We start from the raw sequence: 22,666 nt of genomic DNA, 5'->3' as shown, positions 1-22,666 counted from the left end.
GACTTGGACCCTGGTTGCTCTTCTTGTTGGATAGTCAATCAAGCCCATATTTTCAGTTTTTTTTTATTTTCTTTGAATTCACTTTTTGTTTTCAGATTTTGGTGTATTACCAAAATTTATATTCTGCAATTAAATGTACTTCATATACGGAGTATGGTATTATTCTCAAAAAAATATACGTCATTCGTTTCATGTAGATGGCATAATTGGATTTTTGACACCACTCACAAACTCGTTTGATTTCATTAAGAAAATATATAGTTGTGTGGGGTCTTATTAGATTCGTCATCGTTTGAGCCACTCCCAAGCATTTCGCAGTTGATGGGGTTCGAACTTGTGAAGTCACAAGGTGAGTTCCCCACCAACTCCACCAACTTATGTTGGTTATTTGAAATCGTTTATTGGCGAATGTGTCTAAATCGTGTATTGACAAATGTGATTAACTATTGTCTTAAGATAATAATACATGGATCTGGGGCCTTGGAGCTAGGCCCAGCTCTTGTAGATAATCAGGCTCATCCTACAAACAATTTTGAGCCCTCCGACAACTTGCCTAACTCTCATAGTCTCATGTGATTGTCCCGTACTTGAATCGAACCATTTATCGGGCGAGATCACGAAACCATTTATCGGACAAGAACCGAACCCTTCACTGCAGTGGCGGAGCCACATGCCTCTTTGAGGGGTCCTTGACCCCACTTGATTTTTTTTTTCTTTTTTTATAGTTAAAATTTCATTTAAAAAAAAAACATGACTTTAGTGAAAGTTTTCATCAATTTTTAAATAGTGACTCCACTATCTCGAATTTCTGAATCCGCTACTGCTTCACTGCATGATTTTTATAATTCTTTCATCGCTTTGCTCACTCCATCGTTTCAACTCTTAGATGACAGACTATTTTCCTCCCTCCATCTCCCCTCAATATTAATGCTTTCTAAATTATAAAAAATTAATATTAGGAAAATATTAATCGTTACGAATCTAATAAGAACTCACATTGCTATGTTTTTTTATTAATCATAAATCACAAAAAAAAAAAAAGTCAAATTGAAATTAGCAATAGTGTCGAAATCAAATTGTATCATCAAATAAGAAACGGATGAAGTAACAGCTATAGATGAGAAATAGTAGCACTTAGAATTAATCAACTCTACGAAGTACGAATATATTTCTAGTTTGTGTTGAGTGGCCTACTACGTGTTTTGACGAATTTGATGAGAAGCTTGATTTCCGCATGGACACTCCAAGGTTTTTTTTATTTATTTTTCTATTTTCTTCAAGGTTTTTCGTTTTTGCTTTATAGATTATGCTATGGTATATAAATAAATAGATAAATTAGGAAGAATTAAGAAAATAACCCCTGATGTGATTTATTCATTCTGCAGATTTGCAATTGACAATAGTGTTGAGGTAAGATTTACTAATTCTAATTTTCTAAGTATTTCTGGGTTGTTTGTTTGAGTAATTAAATTTGTTGATAATATAAATCTCAATATTATTAATGATGAATTGCTTTAATTTATACTTACAAAGTATCTTATACTACTACGTATGTGGGTAGGTTGATAGCGTTACAAAATATGGGATTATCTTAGAAGCAGACCAAAAGGTGATCACGGATCATAATCTTTTCATTAAGAAACCTTCCATTTCATCCGATGCCTTGGATGGTGAGTAAACTATTCAATCAAAGTTTTACAGAGTAACATATGTATTAGGGATCGATGATCCTCATTGACATCCATATCGATCCACCGTTGGGAAATCCGAAATCAAAAATTAAATCTAATTTAATGTTTAACTTCTCTAAAATATTGAACATTATTGACATGGTAATTGTTTAGATGAAGTAGCTCTTTGCAACCATTTAGTAGTGTCCAAAAAATAGGATTAGAGTTGAGACTTCCTACATGTTACCATCATACCATGTCTTAACTTTTGCAATATGATCCTATAAACAACAGAGATTGAGGACGCTGCATGTCCTATACTATACGTCATGTTTTTAGCATTTATCGCTTTGCTTTTGTGGTTCTTTCTACACCCAAAAAAAAAAAAAAAAATGGTTAGCATTATGATTTGTGACACATGTATGTACAAGTAGATAAATAGATAATTGTTATTTATTTAAGTAAATAAATCTAACCGCGTGTCAAACTTATTTGTCATGCAGTGTTTTATGTGACTGACCTTAACAGAAACAAATTGGAAGATGAAAACGTTATTAGTCATATGGAGCAGGTAACAATGACTAATTTCACCATTAACCAAAGTCTTAAATACCCTTTTAAATTGGCTAGGCATTTCATTAGGATTTTCTGAAACTAATTAAGCTCTTTTTTCTATATTTATTTGTGGTTGTTGGTAATGTCAATGATAAAGTCACTTGGAACCATCCATTTCACAAGATCCTACGAGTACAAAGGCGTTACAGCTTTGGAATTAACAGGCACGTATAGAATAAACCTGTTATCAAATGTATTGGCCGTATTAGCCGACTTGAATTGCAGTGTAGTAGATGCCAATGTATGGACTCATAATGGAAGAATTGCATCCCATTTATATGTCAAAGACAGTGGTTTTGGGTGCCTAACCAATGACTTATACAGAATTAGCAGAATCGAATCGAGAGTAATGTCAGTTCTGAACGAGGACAACGATAATATTGGGACTGCAAATAATACGAGTACTGTCTCGATGGAAATTACTTATAGTGAACGAAGGCTTCATCAGATGATGTTTGATGACCGCGATTATGAGAGAACTATAACTCCATCGATCACCTCCTTCAAATACGAACCAGTATATAAATAATACTACTATGTAGATCTTGTGGATTTGGGCCTTAGGCATCGGGCCTTGTGTTGTTTGGGCTCATTATTTCCAAAAATATGTTCATTTAATGTTAGCGTGCGTCAAATGGACAAAAGGCACCTAGTCTCCTATTATACCATCTGAGTAGATAATCGAATATTCGATGGGAGGTGAAATGTCCAAATCTTACACAAAAGCATTAATCATATTTCTTGCTCTCTTCACCTAACCTGGTCTAATTTTCTAGTTTTTGTTCTGCTCTAGTCTGCTTTGATAATTGAATGTTAGCGTGCGTCAAACGACATCTAGTCTCCTATTATACCATCTGAGTAGATACTCCATAGGAGGAAAAATGTCCAAATCTCACACAAAAGCATTAATCTGTATTTCTTGCTCTCTTCACTTAACCTGGTCTAATTTTCTAGTTTTTGTTCTGGTCTAGTCTGGTCTGCTTTGATAAGAATGTTTTCTGTAAGTGTTTTTTGAATTTTTATTTTTTTGGTCTGATTTTTCTTATCCGATATAATAAACAATACGAATAAGGTGAAGAGAACAAAACCCGGGAAAAACAGACGTGAGTTAATGTTGAACATTCTAGGGAGGGAATGGTGGAATTTCAGCTCAACTACCTAGTTATTTCCAACTACAAAATCGCAATGATGTCAATTAGGACATTTACAGTGACTTCATTTAATTTATCCCCATTCAATTTTACCAGTAACCTCGTCAAACTTCAATTTCCACTTTTGTTAATAATTACTTCACGATTATGCACTTAATTTGGCAGTAGGATTTTTTTTTTTTTTTTTTGTGTTAGCACCCGTTTCACTCTTAGGGCTAATCTGAATTCGGGGTCATTTCTGGGTGGGTAGATTTCAGTCCCCTCCCAATTGTTGTTGCAGAGGATCGAACACGGATCCTCCCTACCAAGTTCAGCCTCAATCACCACTGAACCAACAGACAATTGGTAGGTAGAATTTTCACTTGAGTGTGATTTGCTAACAAAAATAATGTCTACCATGGAAGAATTTACAAAGTATTTAAGTATAAGTTGACAAAGAAAATAACATTACAATGTCCATGCATAAATATTCCACGAGTATGTTACAACAAATACGAAGTAGACTACTTTAGTAGCATTATTAGTGATGTTGAAGACATAAGTTTTACTAAAATGAAAAAATTTATCACTTAAAAATAGATAACTTTTACATATATATGCTTAACTTTTAAGCATTTTGGGTTAATTTTTACTCAGGTGTACAATATTTATTGTACACCCATTGTAAATAAGAATTTGTGATCTCCAAAAGTAACTGTAGCTTGATTTCCAAGGCAAGTAATTATCACGCAACCCTCTCTAATGACTTTGCCATAATCTTACGCTTATTCATACTCGATCATCTCACGCTGCATACTACGTTACGAGTACTTATTACTACTTTTACATAGTTTCAATTTCTTTTCAAATTTTAAAAAAACATAGTTCAGGTTGATTTAGGTATAATTTTCCTAATTGCATGTCTAGTTAATTACGATACCCTTTAATCATCACGATTTTATAAATTATTAGAAGGATCTAATGTCCTTTTTGAACATTGGACCGCCAAACTTATGGGGCAAAAAGGATCCTAGAAATAATAAAGTAGCTTATCATAATTCATAACTAACTAATACAAATTGAATTCGCCATCTCCATCATTAACGCAAGATTTTGCTTACATTTTCATCAAAATACAATGTCGTTGAGAATTGAGAGAATAATAAAAACACATGATGTACAGTTGTCAGGGGCGGATCTTAGTTAGCCTTGGGGTGGTCCTGGTCCCCCGGTCGAAAAACTTTATAGTGTATTTTTAGTTACCGCTCCCCTAAAATTTGTGTATAAATGTGTAATTATATAGTATATTGGTTAGTTTTTTTTTCTACCGATTCCCCTCGTAAAATTGTTCAAGATTCGCCATTGCGTGTTGTCTTACGTTAAAAAACAAGAGGGGGATGATTAACATATGAAAATGGTTGCTTTATCCCCCCTAATCCGTACATAGTATTGCCAATTGCATTGTTTACAATGAAATTTTGTCCCGTTGTTCTCCATATGATATGTGAATATCAGAATATGTGATCAGAGTCTTCCCGGTTGTCAAATGCTTGTGTTTGGTCCAATAAATTTGCTTTATTTGGAAAGGCTTGATATGGGGAAAATAATTCTCTAAGCAAAGTTAACATGCATGTGACTCATTGTTTATGAATTATGAGTACGTATGACTTAATAATTTCGTTCGTGGAAGTGTGGAACCTCCTAGATTTGGAGAGTTTATGTAACAATGTTTATACGTACATAACATTGTAATTAATTATATTTAGGCCCATGTGTGAACATCAGTACGTCGTGTTGTTGAGCTAAGGTTTCGATTAGTGGCAAATTAACTCTGGAATGAAAAATCAAGGAATTTTTTTTTCCAAAATTCTGAAATGGTATCGAAGCTAGCTGTCTAGCAAATTCTAAATTTACCTAAATTTATCTCACGCGATTACAATTGTTGCCTTATGATTTGATTTTAATCCTCTGTGAATTAATCCATTGTTGCCTTCCGTATAAATTGATATATGTTATTATGACGACATTTATGAGTGGATTTTACATTTTTAAGATAACGATACGTACATATGTTTTTTGCATGCATAATTCATGGCAAACTTTACAAGTTTCATAATTCATGCCAAGCGTTATACACTTAGAGTTGTTTAGTAAGGCACTAAGGTGTCCCCTTTAAAAAAAAAATGGTAAATGTACAAAGCTACCTAAACGTAGTTCTACGTACGTACACATAACGTAGTATATATGTAATCAATTTACTACGTATAAGTGATCCAAAATTTTCTCTAGATTGATATTGCAATAAAGGATATTTACAACTCCACATGAATTTAACATACTGTTAATTCGACGATTTAAATTTTGTTGAACGAGTTATAACATTTCCACAACAATAATGTGTTTAAAAAGCGCATTATATCTAGTTCGGAATACCTAACTCACTTGATCATTGCCATTAATTAAATAATTAGAGAATTGTATTGGAAGAAGATGTCGATACAATAACTAACTAGTTAAAGGTTTATAGAACTGCAATGAGTTGAAGAATGTAGTTCCATAAATGATAGTGAGAATGTCATGAACCCATCATGCCGAATCATGCCAAATGGTGAAATGGCCATATTAAGTTATTAATGAGTCCAACAACAACGTGCGAGCTGACACTCTCACGTGTACCCTGCTTGGCTGCTTTGACCAAATTCAATTAACAACTGTAACATTACATGTACTTCTCACTACTCGATCAACTAGCTAGGTAGCTACTGCCTCACCACTCACATAGTCACATCGACTCATAAATATTATGCGGAGTAGCTAATGTGCACCGGTCCAAGCCAGTCCGGAACACCGTACGGCCTAACACGAAAACGTCTGATTTGGCACGGGGTATAAAGTCGTGGGTTGTGTTTAGGCCGCACTTTTTGCAAAAACACAATAAATCAAATTAAATAGAGTGAATTAGGCTTAGATATTTATAAAGCCTTTTTCATGTCGACTTTTGTCACGTCTCGGCCATCCTTTTAAATCTTTGCATGACACACGACTAGTGGGCAGCCTTGGCATGCGCTGAACCCACTCCGGCCCAAGGCACACTAGATGACGCGGCGGAGTCAACATAAAATCCGACACGACACAAGAACAACAACGTACCATCTTAATTTATTACTATACGCTCATACTCGTATAATTAATAAGTGTATATGATTCGCATATCCCACTATAAAACTAAAATTTAAATTTTAAAATAAAGTGTTGTACTTGGTATGAAATTAAGGAATAATATAAGTAGTGATTAGTGAACTGAATTGGTAGAGCACTAATCACCGCGTATTGTCGTGCAACTACTTTGACATGTCCTAGCATGAATGCATGATTGTTGCACGTCCTACATTAGCTTGCTTATCACTAACAATAACGTAACCCTTCTATATTTCTTTAACCATTTCTTAAGGAATGGGTACGTTATGTATTTTTTGTTTAATAAACTATTCAAAGAATCAAAGGCCGTTATTTCTTTTTTAGCATATTTTAGTCAAATGAATGAACAAGTGAGTGTTCAATGTATGCCACAAACTACGACATAACCCGGGCCCGGCTATTCAGTCCAACTATGCACCCCGTATTTGCTTCCATATTAGATCCAGGTCATCATATCTCGATTGTTTTAAATGATAGGCAAAGTATTCATTGAAAATACTAACTGTATTTCACAATATATGTAAAATTTCTTGTTTACGTATTCCGACATGCTTCCTTGAACAACAGTATCTTTAGTTGTTTATAAGTAAAAAATAAAAATTGATATTGGACTCATCGCATTGATAATTTAGCAATATCTCATTTGAGACCAAGGAATCAATTGTGCAAATCTAACCTATTATTTGAGTATGACAATAAGGAAAGTAGTTCGTTAGAGCAAGATTAGCGTTAGTCTGAGCTCAGACTTCCACATAAGTTTTTTATTTATTTTCAATTTCTTGGATTCTTAGCGAAACTCTTTCGGACTTAATTAATTTTTTCACTTCACCACTCGTACTCATTCAAGACTTCTCAAACTTGTAAAAATAAAAAAATAATAACTAACAAATAATTTATTGTTTAAACGTCTTAAGTAGAGTCTTGATGTTCCAAGACTCTTACTCAGACGTTTGTCATGCTTTCCCACTTAAATGAAAGGTTTTAGAGCAAGATTAGCGCTAGTATGAGCTAAGACTTCCACATCAGCATTTTATTTATTTTCAATTTCTCGGATTCTTGTTGAGACCCTTTAAGACTTACTTAATTTTTTCACTTCACCCCTCGTACTCATTCAAGACTTCTCAAACTTGTGAAAATAATAAAATAATAAAATTATAATTAACAAAGATTTCACTGTTTAAACGTCTTAAGTAGAGTCTTGGTATTTCAAGACTCTTGCTCAGACTTTTGTCATACTCTCCCACTTAAATGGAAGGTCTTAGGTTAATACTCAATAAGATTATTGCTCGTACTAGCGCTAATCTTACTCTTAGGTTAATTCTCAATAAGAATATTGTCCAGACTATTGCTCGTACTAGCGATAGTCTTGCTTTAGTCTTATTAAGTGAATAACTTTTAATCTTTTATTAACATGAGACACTCACATGCGTTGTTTGGAAAAACTTATTTTTAATATTGTGAAAATTGGGGGAAAAAAAATGAAGAACCAAAAAAAAGTCAAAATACGGAGTAAAGATCAGGACTAATCCGTATTTAAATTAGTAACGTACACTGCAGGTCTGCAGCTGCGCAACATATATACGGAGTACTTCCCCCAGCCCATAAAACGAGGTATAAGGATTAAGGGGTGACAAATAAAACGAGGTTAGGACATGCTAGTATGCTACTCCCTCCGTCTCGGAATACTTGACCTGTTTTCTTTATCGGGTCGTCCCTTAATACTTGACATGTTTCTAAAAATGGAAATATTCTAACAATATTATATTATTTCTCACTCCACCCCTATTAACTCACCTACCCTCTACTCCATACAAAAAATAATTAAAAATTCAACCCCTACTCTCCCCCAACCCCACCTCTTAACCCACCTCCCACTAACTACATTAAAATAATACCCCACTATCAACTACTACCTATTAAATTAAATAAGTCAATTCAAGTCCCTTAAACTCTGTGCCGATCAAACCGGGTTGAGTATTCCGGGACGGAGGGAGTACAATGCAAGGCTCGTGATAGGAACGGTTAATTTCATGCTTCCGTTCCGTCCACTATGTACTCTTCATTAATTAAATACCCACTCCACTACGTAGAACGTACTCCCTATTTAATGTATTCATCCTTCTGCCATGTAATTTTATTATTATTCATAATTAAAAAAATGGTTGGCTGGGTTATGGGTTTTAGGTTCAGGTCACGTTGTTGAAGAAAACATGCCCTCATTGTCTCCCGGAAGTTTTTGCGGCGCCTTGTATTTTATACCTCACCCCTACTAAATAAATACGGTATAATCCAAATTATTTCCCTCCCACTAGTCTACCTTTTCGAAATTGGCGCCACAAATTTACTAGTATACGGCCTTTTTCAAACGGTCAATTTCCAAACAAAACCCCCCTTAAAATTCAATTGTTCGATATTATTCTATGAACGATTGGTTGATATTAATGAGGTTTTGACCTAGTAAATAAGACTGATGATCTGTGTACGATAAGTTTTAGGTTCCAAAATTGTTAATTTAACATTGTAAAAGATATTTCTGTCCATAATTACTATTCTTATCTAACAAAATTATAAATATTATAGAAGATAAACGTCTAAATATGTCATTTTACACAATAAAATACTCTGTAGTTAACAACTTTTGGGAACCTATATGTGTATCAAACATCTAGTCAAATATACAGTCAAATCAGCTACGGAGTAAATAAGGATCTAGTCAACTACGTACGTAGTAACTACTAATGCAAATAGTAAACAGTAACGTTAAACTCTCATTGCTAAACATGGCCTAAAAAACGGGTAAAGGTCAATAAAGACAAAAATAGCCTAGATATTTCCGCTTTCTGCTTCTTAACACATGGAGGAATTATAAAAAAGTATCTACATCTGTACAGTTAACCAAGTAGAAATTTGATTTTTTTTTTCTAGAAACTACTCCCTCTGTATTTATTTAAGAGATACACTTGCCTTTTTCGGCCGTATTTATTTAAGAGATACACTTGCCATTTTTAGTAACTTATCAACCCCACCATCTAATTAAATAATCTATCTACACCCCACCCCCACCTCTCACCCCCTAAAATGACATGTTCCCCCTTGTTTTACTTATTAAAATATCAACCCAACCCCACTTGTTTTATTATTTTATTTCATTTAATTCTTTTTCTTAATACCTGTACCCGACCAAGTGTATCTCTTAAATAAATACGGAGGGAATATTTTTTTTCCCCTAAAATTTGGGTTTAATAACTCTATTGATCGGTACAATGTTTACATTATGTTTGTTAGCTAATTTAGAAAATTCAAAAACTCGACTAAACCTTAAATTGACGGTTTTAATTAGTTACAACTAACATATTTATGAAAATAACCCTCATACTACGTTCAATATGTATGTTCTTAAATTACTAATAAAATTCCAATACTCCATAAGGTTCCCCGTTGCCCCCCCCCCCCTCTCTCCCTCTTTTCTCTCTCTTTTTAGGGTTTACAAAAATTAGGGTTTTTTAGGAAGGAAATAACCAATTTTCTTCTGAAATTTGGTTATTACCGCCCCTTCTCTTAATTCTTTTTTGTTTTTTTGCGTTAGATATCAATAAAACTACATAGTTTCAGTTTCAGTGTAGTAAGTACCTCCTAAGGTGGGTTTGATTCTAGTTAAGTTTTGTGTGTTTAGTTTAGTTTAGATGGTTTCTTTGGTAAAGATTTATGCGAGCTCGAAGAGGAGGTCAATCTCTCGACTACAATCAAATGGAAATCACGGCTACAACATATCTATAGACCCCCTCGTCGATAAAGGCTGTAATTCACAGCGATATAAAATAGGGTATACAAAATGTTTGATTTACTACGATCGTAGTTTTGCTAAAGGAATTTTTTTTTGATTTGATTGTTATGCATTTGTTACATTCAAATCATTATGTAGACACTTTTTATCAATGAATTAATTTAATTATAAAAAAAAGTTATTAATAAAACTTTTAATTTAGGTCAATCAAACAAATATCTCAAATACCTAAAGTTGAGCTCCTCAGCTCGTTTCATCAAAACGTTACTCCGTCCTTTTAATTTGGAACACAAATTCTTATTTACAAGGGTTGTACAATAAATATTTTACACCATAGTAAAAGTTAACTCAAAATGTTTAAAAGTTAAGCTTATATATGTAAAAGTTATCCATTTTGCAGTGATAATTTTTTTCATTTTAATAAAACATATTTCTTCAAAATCACTAATAATGTATAAAATTAATCATTTAACTCTTTAAAATGTTTATCTATCAACGTTTTTCTTACTTATATAAAAGTTACAAAAAAATGGTAAAAATTATCTTGGTGTACAATAAATTTATTGTGCACCTAGTGCGCGCAAGACCTTTTGAATTTGGAAACCAATTCTTTTCGTCCTTGTAAAATAACCATTCGGCATCGACTTCAAAAGGTCTAAATTCGGTGGGGCCCAATTTGATTTTATCTCTCCAAACATTCTGGACAATTTAACATTTCCATGATTATAACCGCGTCTCCACCGTCAAATCCGGCGGGAAATTTCAACCGTTTCCCGCCGTAAATACTCCTTTGCCCGAAAACGACATCGTTCATATTTTAACCGTCGCCTAATAAATGAGCTCTGTTTGTTTGTTACTGTATTGCCTACTTTCATTTTTATCTGCCCGGCCATTTCTGGAGGGCGTCAAAATCGCAGCCAGGCATGTATTATGAAATACATGCCATGGGCTTGTTTCTAATTTCCCAGCCATTTTGAAATTGTTGAATAGTCAACCCCGTTTGCCAACTTGGATCCCGTTTGTAATATGAATACCATTTTAAAATATTTAGCACCATTTTTGTGATATTAATACCACTTTATAAAATTTAGTACAAAACGAGTACCATTTAATGAAAATGAATTTCATTTAAAAAAAGTTTAGTACCATTTTTGTAATACCAATACCATTTTTGTAACACCAATACCAACTCAACAATGCCAAATCACCACCCCATTTTACAAATTTACAATTCCGTTATACATTTCCCCCAAAAAATATTTAACATTTACATTTACCTTTTTATTTGGGGTTGGCATGTTTTTGCAAATACATGTCAGGCATGTATTTGGACTTCCTCGCCATTTCTGTGTCTGTCTCAGTAATAGCACGTTGCGGAGAGTAAATTAGAGCTGACACATGTCAACATCATGGGAAGACGTGGTGAAGATCGTGCGGTGAAATGCAAGTTTTATTTGGGGAATAAAATAGGCGATTGATTTGATTCTCTCAAATTTACAGCAAACTTTGATCTTCACAGCGTTGACTTTTCTATAATTATTTGTCCTGTTGTCCATATTATTTGGAAGTCCCATTTAGCATATTCTAATTATAGTTGCCACAATCAAGACTGAAATGTTCAAATATACTCTAATTAAGGCAAAAACGCTAATTGACAGCCTCAACCCCTATTCATAAAACTTAATCCAAAGTAATTAATAGGTCAAAACCCCTATTCATAAAACTTAATCCAAAGTAACTAATAAGGTCTTGACCTATTAATTAAACCTGAGAATATGTATACGATAAGTCTGAAGTCTGAATTTCGAATTTCCTCCAACTTCAGTTGTAATTTATATTCCGCTTTTAACTCATTTGAACACAAAAAAAATACTCCATAATTTAACATGTCTTAAAAATATTGAATAATTGATTAATTTTCAACGTACTTGTAAATAAAATCATTCGGAGTAACTAAAAGGCAAATGATCCTAATACTCGATAATTTAAATCATAAAATAAAGTAATGTTAGCATATTCCCCCTTCTTTTTTATCTTTTGATAGGATAAGCATCAAAATTATTCTTTCCCCGTTAGAAATTAGAATTATGCAGTAAACTTGTGTAGTTGCATTTATGTGGTCGGAGATGGTATCTGGTGCAACGCAGCTCCACTACTTATCACAGAGACGTGTCAAGATCCTGCCACGTAGCACGCAATCAAAGTTAGCTTGTTTAAGTTGGGGTCCCGTTCAGACAAACACAGCATAGAACCAGAATCGTGTTTTCTGATTGGACGCATGTGAACCTTAGGATCAAAGTCATCTTGTATGGGGCCCTTTCTTATAAGAAGGTTTTACAGCAGCAATTTAGGACCGTCTGATGATAAACACAGTCACACCTTAAGCACCAATCAAGGAAAAGAAGGACGGATATGCGGGGTCCACAAACAATTAATTGAAGTTGTTAAGTATGGGTGTATTAGAATTTAAGTAGCTAATTAACTTGTTAGAATGTGTAAGAATGTTTTTGGTGAGCTCATAAGACACACACTTTACAGGTCAATCATTCCACTTTGGGTAAACATTAGTCAATTAGAGTGGTTGGTTTCCATTTCTAATCTCATGTTCTTGTCTTTTTTATCCACAAATCACAATAGAATTGAAGCTTATGTAATTGGGATTAGGGTGTTTTGGATTCATACAACCATCGAATGTAATATCAGTACGTGTATCATGCATTCATCATGAACATGTAATATTGGTTTGGAGGATATGCACATTCATTCAGGAAGGTCGGATTAGGTATACAAGTATTAGTTTTGTTCGGAGGTGCATTGTAATTTAACACAAATATATTATGATCATTACCAGAAAAAAAATACATAGTTTTACAAAGTAAATATGTAGCTTGATGTTGCTGAATACATTAGAAATACTCCAAATATGAATAACACAATAGATATACCCTAGACGAGCTAACACTAAATTATTAAAAATGTACATGATAAATTATACTACGTAAATAATACTCCGTGAGAACTTCTTATGTATTGTATATTATTAAGACTGTAAAAAGACAACTTAGTCCAATTAACCGATTGCTGACAAAAGTCGAAGTGACTCGAAAAAAATTCACACATTCAATTCGCTTAAGCACACTGACCCCACGGGCACATCTACCCAACCCGAATATACTCGACCAATAACTAACCGACCCAATTTGACACCCCTATAACTATATTATATATACTCGTGTTAAAAAAAGTCACAATAGATAAAATCCAATATAATAAGTGAAATTCAATTTAAAACAAATCGGTTTTGATTAAATTAAAAAATGGAGAATGTTGTTAAATGCATACTCCGTATTAAATTTGTACCGTAAATTTTGATCACCCTTACTGTGCAAATTGATAAAAGCATCAAATTACCCAATATTCACTTCACCTCTAAGGTACCTTTAATGGTTTTTCCGCCAACGATGTAAGAGGCCATTCCATGCTCAATGCTGCATGGAATATCTTCATTAACACTCTGAATTCGACTTAACATTTTATTAACTTTATCACTAATTCAAATCACTAGTCTTAACATTAAAGAATTCGACAGTGTAACTAATTACGTGTTAAATCTTATTTTAATCCATAATACTGTAGTAGTTACAACACATGCATATTACAAATTAGTGGTGTAAGGCATAAAAAACAGAATCTTATTCCTAAAAACTTTTCCTTTTGGGGAAAAAATATTATTCCAATAAATATACTTCATAAAAAGTTATAGAGAAATAACTAATCATTTTTAAACATATACGAAGTATAATGACTTAAGGTAAAACGTGTGTTTAATTAAGCCAGAATCTGGCATTTTTTTTTTATTCCGTTTATAAAAGGATCACATTGGATATGAATGCAGAAAAACAATCGTTCCCGATTCCAAACACATTTTATTCCAAAATAAAAGGGTAGATGGTGATATATATGTAAAATTAATACAAATCATTAAGATTCTTGGATAAAAATATTTGATTTAAATTAATGTAGGAATATTTCATTTTTTTTTTTTTTTTTTTTTTGATGCGAATGAGCCACAAGGGCAATATAAATTACAAATGGGGGCGGGGGGATTCGAACCTGAAACCTATCGTACACAGGCCCTCAGTCTTAACCACTAGGCCAAGACATCATTGGTATGTAGGAATATTTCATCAGATTTGATAAAGATGTTCGTTGAATATCAGTGATAAGTGCAAAAATAGGAAAGATACCAGTATAATTATTAAGATACAAAGTACGTACTCGTAGAGTCGTAGTACTTTGTATACTCCGTAGTAATTTTGCAGTAGATCAATATGTCATTGAATTAATAAAACAAAATCCTACTCGATCGATATTAAAAACTGTGTAAAAACTAAAAAGGAAACATAAACCTCTAAAAAGAAATTTAATTTCCTAATTTTTATATCCTTTGAATTTGCCATGATTCTTTTCTTTATTGTTAATTTCCCATAATATGGTAATTTAAGTACTCCATATCTATTTTGAAATTATTGACGGCACAAATTAGAAGAACAAAAATCCCTACGATATGAATATTGAATTATTCTTGCACTACTCCACAATAATATTAGTGTAGATCAAAAATCAATAATCTTCTCTAGCGCCATTTTTACATATATAAGGACCTTTATTGTTTTTTATAGTGACTATAATAAGTTAAAACTAAAATTATTTGATATAATAACCATTTTTTGTATCATTGTAACCCTATATTTTTTAAAAGTGTATTGTGACTTAAAATCACATTATTCAAGCACAACATGTATCAACGATACCAATTTGATATTTTTTCATAATCTAAATAAACATGCCAAAATAAATTAGAAACAAATTGTATTTTTGTATGCATCGTCCACAATAAATTTAGTGTGGACTAGGTCCCATTTAAAAATGAAAACAATTTGGGTTGGGTGATTTTGCGAAAATAATGGCAACCATTCACAATTGATCAATTGTACCTTGTTTCAGAGATTATTTTTTATATATTAATTAATTATTTGCATATCTTAGAGTGGGATATAAGGAAAGTAACATAATTTAAACAGGCCACGTGTCGTCCCAGCTGGAAAATTCAACCAACCTGTAAAACAAAATTCTACCAGCAGGCAACTATTGGGAGATGTCCATCTTTTTCAGGGAGGAGGTTAATTAAGACATGATTATACGTGGATTATACGGAGTACTCCACCATATGAACTTATTTGGCAAGCAAACAATTGTTACCTGAATTAGTTATTTGTATCCACTTAATAAATATAAACAGTTTACAGGATAAATCGAGTTGTTAGATTGAACTGTAAATTGTTTTTCTAGTCACTCATCTTTCTGTATGTGAGAGTAATGTAATTAGAATACTGACTTGAATCAATCAAATACTAAGTTCTTTAATATGCCGTCAACGTTTCCCTACATTTAATGAATTTCCAAAAAAATGTGACTCTCTTTTGAGGAAGTATTTTCGGATATCAGATATGTGTGGGCAAATGCATATCATAACAAAAGACAAAATAAGAAAAATGACATAAAAGAAATTAAATGGTACTTTTTTAAACAAAAATGGTACTTTTTTTAACTGAATGGTACTTTTTTTTACAGAATGATACTTTTTTAACATAAATGGTACTTCCTTTTTTGTCTTTTAGCTATTTGTCTTTTAGCTGATATGTGTGTTGCCACACATATCTGATATCTGAAAAAACAACCTCCTCTCTTTTAGAAACGACCTCCATAATTTTAAATACGATCATATGTATCAAGATTCGAGAAAACACCATATATATCGTTCATTGGTATATGCATTCAAACTACGATAATGAGTATCGATAATTGCATAACTGTCATAACAGTGTATTTAACCAAACAACCACTGAGTTAACTACGGAGTACATAAAGAGGTAACCGGACCCCATACGCTTTGCGAAGAGGTACAATCGTGGCCCACGGATTAGATCAAGAACCCGACCCTAATTAAAAAGAAAATTTCCAAATCTATTGTTGTCTTTTAAAGGAGGTGAGACCATAAATATGAATAATAAATAATTACCTTAAAAAGACGATAGAGAGTGAGATTAGCGAATATAAATAGGCGTGCTTTGCGCTCCTCTTTACAGTGGAGAGAGAAAATTAGAAAAAACTACCCAAATCTTCACATAACGACTATTCTTCTCCTTCCTTCTCCTTCTTCTTCCCAGCCTAGACAGAATACCCCTCCAACTAACTACCGTGTATCATCCTATTTTCCAGACACACCTGCTAAGAAGAGAGAGAATCTCTCTGATTTACCAGCTCTATTACAACCCGTTTCGAGGAGAGAGAAAATTTTCTGAAGAACTTCGATTTTGATCATGGAGTGGCCTGCTTGTTTGAATGAATTTGAGAAGCTTCTTCTCCGTATGGATACTCCTAGGTAATTTGCCCCCTAATTTCCCTGTTTTTCTTTTTTCTTTTCTTTTTCAATTTTTTTTTCTTCTAGAAAATACATACTCCGTGTTATTTATGTAAGAAAATTCCTGATTTTGTTTCCTAAATGTTCAGAAATCACCCAGTTTTCCCCCCGGCAATTAGCTTAAATTTCAAGCGATTTTTTGTTTTTTAAAAAAAAACTTGAACTGCGTATTTTAGTGTAGTTTTTTTAAGACTTTTTGTTGCTTCTTCTTCACGATTTCGGTATTTCCAGAAGCTTGCCTGAAAAAAGTGACCGGCAACCGACCTCTTCGGTTCACATCTCCGAAAATTTTGAATTTCAAAACTCAAAAGAATTTTTTTTAAAAGGCATTTTGAAAATTGCTAATTAATTTTCTGAGGATCTAACCCTTCATTTGATTTTTTTCTAATTCTTCTGCAGAGTTGCAATTGACAATGCTGTTTGCCCTAATTCCACCCTGGTTAAGGTAATTTTAATTTTAAATATTTTTGTGGGTTGTTTTTTTAATTTAATTTTTTTGAAAACATGTTTAACATTAATAATTGGTTTAATTTAATTTCTGGTAGGTTGATAGCGCTAGAAAACATGGGATTCTATTAGAAGCAGTTCAAGTGATTACAGATCTTAATCTTTCAATTAAGAAAGCTTACATATCTTCCGATGGCAGATGGTTCATGGATGGTGAGTAATTATAATTAATTTGAGGTTTTTAAGCCGCCCATTTCACTAATTACTGTAATAAAAACCTAATCATGTTTTAATTGCCTGTCCTGCAGTTTTCCATGTAACTGATCTTAATGGAAACAAATTGAAAGATGAGAGCGTTATTAGCTACATGGAACAGGTAATTAACTAATTTGTCGGGTTTATCGTGTCGTTACTAGTTTAAATTACATTATCAACGTGACTATTAATTCGGGTTTGATTTTATTTTGAAATCAAGCTGATATGTTCCCTTTTTTTGGTTGTTAATTGACAGTCATTGGGCAGTATCCAATTCACAAGATCCTGTGAGTATAAGGGTGTTACAGCTCTTGAACTTACCGGTACAGATAGAATAGGCCTGTTGTCGGAGGTGTTTGCTGTATTAGCCGATTTGAATTGCACAGTGATGGATGCTAAAGTATGGACTCATAATGGAAGAATTGCATCCCTTATTTATGTTAAAGATTGTGATTCCGGGTGCCAAATTGAAGACTCTCACAGAATAAGGAGGATTGAGTCGAGGTTAAGGCCAGTTCTTAAAGGGGACAATGATATTAGGAGTGCAAAGACTACTGTCTCGATGACAGTCACTCATACTGAGCGAAGACTTCATCAAATGATGTTTGATGATCGTGATTATGAGCGAACCCCATCGACAAGTTACGATGCACCAGATGTTAGTGTCCAAAACTGGAACGAGAGAGGGTACTCTGTTGTGAACATTCAATGCAAAGATCGGCCTAAGATTTTGTTTGATGTTGTTTGTACGTTGACGGATATGGAGTATGTTGTTTTTCATGCCACCATCAACACTCAAGGGAGCCGAGCTTATCTGGTATATTTTCCTTACCTTGATGTGTTATTTGCTTTGTAGTAGAAAGAAAGCTTTTGTGAATTTGCGTTGATTTTGGGTCTGTTTGATTCTGTTTTTCAGGAATTTTACATTAGGCATACAGATGGAACTCCAATTAGCTCTGATGCTGAAAAACAACGGGTTGTTCAGTGTTTACAGGCTTCTATTCGAAGGAGAGCATCTCAGGTATATTTCTCTTTCAATTCCAATACCATCACCGTTTACTAAGACTCTGTTTGGTTTGGTGTAAAACATTTTCATTGTAAAATAATTTTCCATGGAAAATATTTTCAAACGGAAAACATTTTCCTCCCTCTCAAAATGGAGAAGGTTTTCCCACGTTCGAGGGAGTTATGAAAAATTGTTTTTCATCTCTTGCCCAACCAAGCAACGTAAAATGATTGAAAAGGGTAAAATCATTTTCCATGAAAATGTTTTACACCCTACCAAACGGAGCCTAAATGACAGTTACTGATGTGATTTTTTATTATGTGAATATAGGTTGCAAGGCTAGAACTATACGCTGAAGATCGTCCAAGTCTACTAGCAGATGTAACAAGAACATTCAGAGAGAATGGGCTAAACGTGGCCAGGGCAGAGATCTCCACAACGGAGAATAAGGCCTTAAACATCTTTTACGTGACAGATGCAGAAGGATACAGTCCGGATTCAAAAACAATCGATGCAGTGATTGAGAAAATCGGGGTGAGTAATTTGAAGGTGAAGGAGTTGCCTTTGATCTATCATCAGAATGCAGAAAGGAAAGAGGCAGTTGGTGCCGGCGGGGCAATGTTGCTATCACTTGGCAGCTTAGTGAGGAAGAATCTATACAACTTGGGACTCATCAGATCATATTCTTAAAGCTAACGCAAAGGCATATATATTTGCTGTATGGAAAGTGATCGATAATCGGAAATCGGAATCGGAAATGCCTATCCCCTTACGGCCTTACCTTTGGCATATACCTTGCTTCTGGTTTGGGGTAATTAGTCACTAGTTTGTACATAAAGGTGGAAGTTTAATTAGTATTAATTAATTAGAATTAGTAGTACTATTTAGATTTTAGGCCGGATTTGGTTAGTAGTAAGTAGTTGGCAAACATGTTAGTGTGGGGTCACCGGACCATTTCAAAAGGGTATGTAATACTCCATATGTATGGTGTTTGAAAGGAAAGAGGTTGAAAAAGGAGGGAAATGAAGTTGGGAAAATTGGGGGGGAAATAGAAATTAATTAAAAAGAATAGTTGGTCAAATTGCTTGAAATTAGGTTTTGGAGGGACAAATTGGATTCATACAACATGATTATCTATCTTTTGTATAGAAAAAAGAATGGGTTTGTTTAGTTGAATTGGTTGACTAGTTTAATCCGACAAATTGACTTCAATTCTGTCTTGCTTCTCATTTTTCTATGTTTAGTGGGGCCTTAATTATTGATTAATGCTCAAGTCGGTTAATGGTGGGGATATATTGGGCTGTGATTAGAAGTTTCTATATGGTCAATTCAAAGGAAAACAAGTTTATACAAATTGAGACAATGTTTAATGATGTCATTACAAACAAGTACGTTTTTGAAGAATTTTTAGGTTTTAAGGCTTTAGAGTAGATAACGTTTGGATATTGGATGGGATCTTTGTCAAACACGCTTTAACAATAAGTTTGGTCATTTGATTTGAAATTATATGCATGGCCCATGGGTGACATATGGGAGTACTAGGTTAGGTCATAAATAATTTGTTAGTTTTTAATTTTACACTAATTTATTAAAAATAAATAAATTACATTAAGGCTCCGTTTGGTAGGGCGTAAAACGTTTTCATGGAAAATAATTTCCCCCTTTTTAATCATTTTACGTTGTTTGGTTGGGTAAGGGATGTAAAACAATTTTCCATTACTCTCTCAAAGATGGAAAACTCTTTTCCATTTGAAAGGGAGTGAAACCACTTTTCCTTCTTTCCTCCTTACCTCCCTCTCCTTTCTTCCCCTCAATCTTCACCATCTTCTCCCATTTTCCTTTAAGTTACCAAACAAAGGAAAACTAGTTTGGAATTGTGTTTTCCCTTGAAAACTATTTTCCATGGAAAATCATTTTACAATGAAAACGTTTTACGCCTTACCAAACGGAGCCTAAGTAAAATAAAATAAGATTTTGTCAAGAGTTAATGGAAAATAAGAGAAAATTACCATATATTTGAATGATATAGTGATTAGTACGAATTACTATTTTAGAAGTTTTAGATTTCAACAAAAAATATTTAGGATGGAAAAGAAGAAGAAAAAAGCTTATCAGGCTCGTTGAATTTCCCGTTGTTTTTAGAATACTATTTGCTAGTTGTTACCGCACCCAATATCCAAATTTCTGGATCAAACATCAGCATCTGATCTGGTACACATACCTTATTTTATAGATCGAATATATGATCAAGTTTCGGATTTTTGAATAATTTTGTTGAGCCGCTATACTTATTAAATGCATAAAATGTAATAAAACACAATACAAAATCTAAGTACTCACCATGATGTGACATGTGTCATTACTGATGTATATTTTAATAGATAGATAGATTGGACTATGGATACTTGAACTTGCCATGTTGAAAGTCGGGTCATGACCAAACGAGTTTGATTGGGTCAAGAACTTAACGATTTGAGTCAAACAACATGAAGTTCAATATTACATAAATAAGTGTGTTCTATTTACATGGTTTTCACTTATCAATTTGTTCAACCTTATACTACGTATGAATTTAAGTAATTTGAGCAACTGAACTTCATTCAAGTCCCTACGTACAATTAAACTTCAAAAGAATTGTATGGTATTTTTTCCGTCTTTAAAATATTTGTTGCTGGTTATTTTTTTGCTTTGTTAAGTTTTGGTTTTGTAATATCGAGAAAAGACAACGGTGGTGAAACCAAATGTATTTGATGGGAGAGGTAAATGTGTGGTTTCCATGGTCATTTTTTATATTAGAGCAATCTTGTAAGTATGAACAAAATCGACAAATAGATCGGACAAACAAAAGGAGACATTATATTACTCCGTACTCCATATTGTATTACGTATGAGAAGTAGCAAGTACGGAGTATTCCACAAAACTCAGAGCGACAACACTAGGGGGAGAAACAGAGATACGAAGTATGTTAGTAAGACGTTATGAATAATAATAATAATAATCATAAAAATGGTAAGATATCGCTTTTGTGTGTAGTAGTGAAATTTGTCCAAGTAGACAAACATTGAAACATAACATCAATAATCCATCATGTTGTCGAAAATGGTTAATACTAATTGCTTTCACTCATTGCGTGATCCAAAACATCTTATTATATGTCATTTTTTGCCTATAATCTTCATCTATCATACATTTTTTTAATTGATTGACAAGGTCATCACAATGTAACTGTTTCATAACGATCGAATTATATTTATTTTCATATATCTTTTACTTGTGTGAAGAAAATTACGAGTGAGTTGTCCATTTCCTCATTTTACTTCTATAGTTAGAAAAGTTCTATCAACCAGAATCAACTTAATTTAAGGGTTTTTTTTGTGTTTTTTTATTGTCATATTATACGGAGTATACGGTGAGTTAGCTACGTACTACGGAAAAATACTCCGTAGTAGATTCTAATAATCACACAAGACATTTCTCTTATGAATATCAAACTAATTAATGTAACTAGGCCCATGAATATGGAGGGTTTGGGGATTCGTAAATTAAAAGAATGGAACTTGGCGTTCATGGCAAAGTTGGGTTGGAAGTTATTAAATAATTCGGATAAATTGTGGGTTCGCCTTTTTAAAGAAAAATATCTTCGCAAAACAGCTTTTTTGGATTGCTTCCCGAACTCAAATCATTCCCCGATTTGGAGAGATATTCTTAAGGGACGAGATGTTTTGAAAAAAGGGCTGATAGTGGGGATAGGAAATGGGAAATCCACTTCTTTGTGGTACCATCATTGGGTTGCGGATAAGCCGTTATATCTTTTAATGGATAAGGAGGTCCCGGAGTCGAAAGCTCATTGGTTCGTTAGTCATATTATTAAAAATGGGGTTTGGGTTCTCGAGGATATAAGACATTTAATTTCAGAGGATATTCAGAATGCTATTTTGGCGGTTCCCTTAGCTAGAAGTCAAGATCAGGAGGATTTTTTAAGATGGAAGTTTACATCAAATGGGGTTTTTAATATAAAATCTGCTTATTTTGCTCAATGTTCTTCTTTTTGGATTAATCATGACTCTAGCTTCTCA

General features: G+C 33.4%; 2 protein-coding genes across 2 annotated transcripts; both read left to right on the top strand.

Moving 5' to 3' along the window:
- The first annotated feature begins 991 nt into the window (after positions 1–991).
- LOC130462488 (ACT domain-containing protein ACR8-like) lies at positions 992–3,056 on the top strand. Its single transcript, XM_056830793.1, has 5 exons — positions 992–1,248; positions 1,386–1,410; positions 1,562–1,670; positions 2,174–2,241; positions 2,383–3,056. The coding sequence occupies exons 1-5, from the start codon at positions 1,235–1,237 to the stop codon at positions 2,812–2,814; spliced, it is 648 nt and encodes a 215-aa protein (XP_056686771.1). The 5' UTR covers positions 992–1,234; the 3' UTR covers positions 2,815–3,056.
- A 13,442-nt stretch (positions 3,057–16,498) lies between these two features.
- On the top strand, positions 16,499–19,804 carry LOC110784390 (ACT domain-containing protein ACR8). Its single transcript, XM_021988844.2, has 7 exons — positions 16,499–16,842; positions 17,281–17,326; positions 17,427–17,541; positions 17,637–17,704; positions 17,840–18,400; positions 18,500–18,604; positions 18,920–19,804. Exons 1-7 carry the CDS (start codon positions 16,781–16,783, stop codon positions 19,277–19,279), a joined length of 1,317 nt encoding a protein of 438 aa, XP_021844536.1. The 5' UTR covers positions 16,499–16,780; the 3' UTR covers positions 19,280–19,804.
- The last annotated feature ends 2,862 nt before the right edge of the window (positions 19,805–22,666 follow it).

Source organism: Spinacia oleracea, chromosome 6, assembly GCF_020520425.1.
Source record: "Spinacia oleracea cultivar Varoflay chromosome 6, BTI_SOV_V1, whole genome shotgun sequence".
NCBI lineage: Eukaryota > Viridiplantae > Streptophyta > Magnoliopsida > Caryophyllales > Amaranthaceae > Spinacia > Spinacia oleracea.
Note: the sequence above shows the minus strand (reverse complement) of the source record. Positions and strands in the feature narration are given on the sequence as shown.

Excerpts from the sequence above, each read along its gene's own strand:
- LOC130462488 (XM_056830793.1), top strand. Across the intron at positions 1,411-1,561 it reads CAATTGACAATAGTGTTGAG|GTTGATAGCGTTACAAAATA; the intron begins GTAAGATTTACT and ends GTATGTGGGTAG. Across the intron at positions 1,671-2,173 it reads TTCATCCGATGCCTTGGATG|TGTTTTATGTGACTGACCTT; the intron begins GTGAGTAAACTA and ends TTTGTCATGCAG.
- LOC110784390 (XM_021988844.2), top strand. The coding sequence starts at position 16,781 with ATGGAGTGGCCTGCTTGTTTGAATGAATTTGAGAAGCTTCTTCTCCGT. Across the intron at positions 17,705-17,839 it reads TTATTAGCTACATGGAACAG|TCATTGGGCAGTATCCAATT; the intron begins GTAATTAACTAA and ends GTTAATTGACAG. Across the intron at positions 18,605-18,919 it reads TTCGAAGGAGAGCATCTCAG|GTTGCAAGGCTAGAACTATA; the intron begins GTATATTTCTCT and ends ATGTGAATATAG.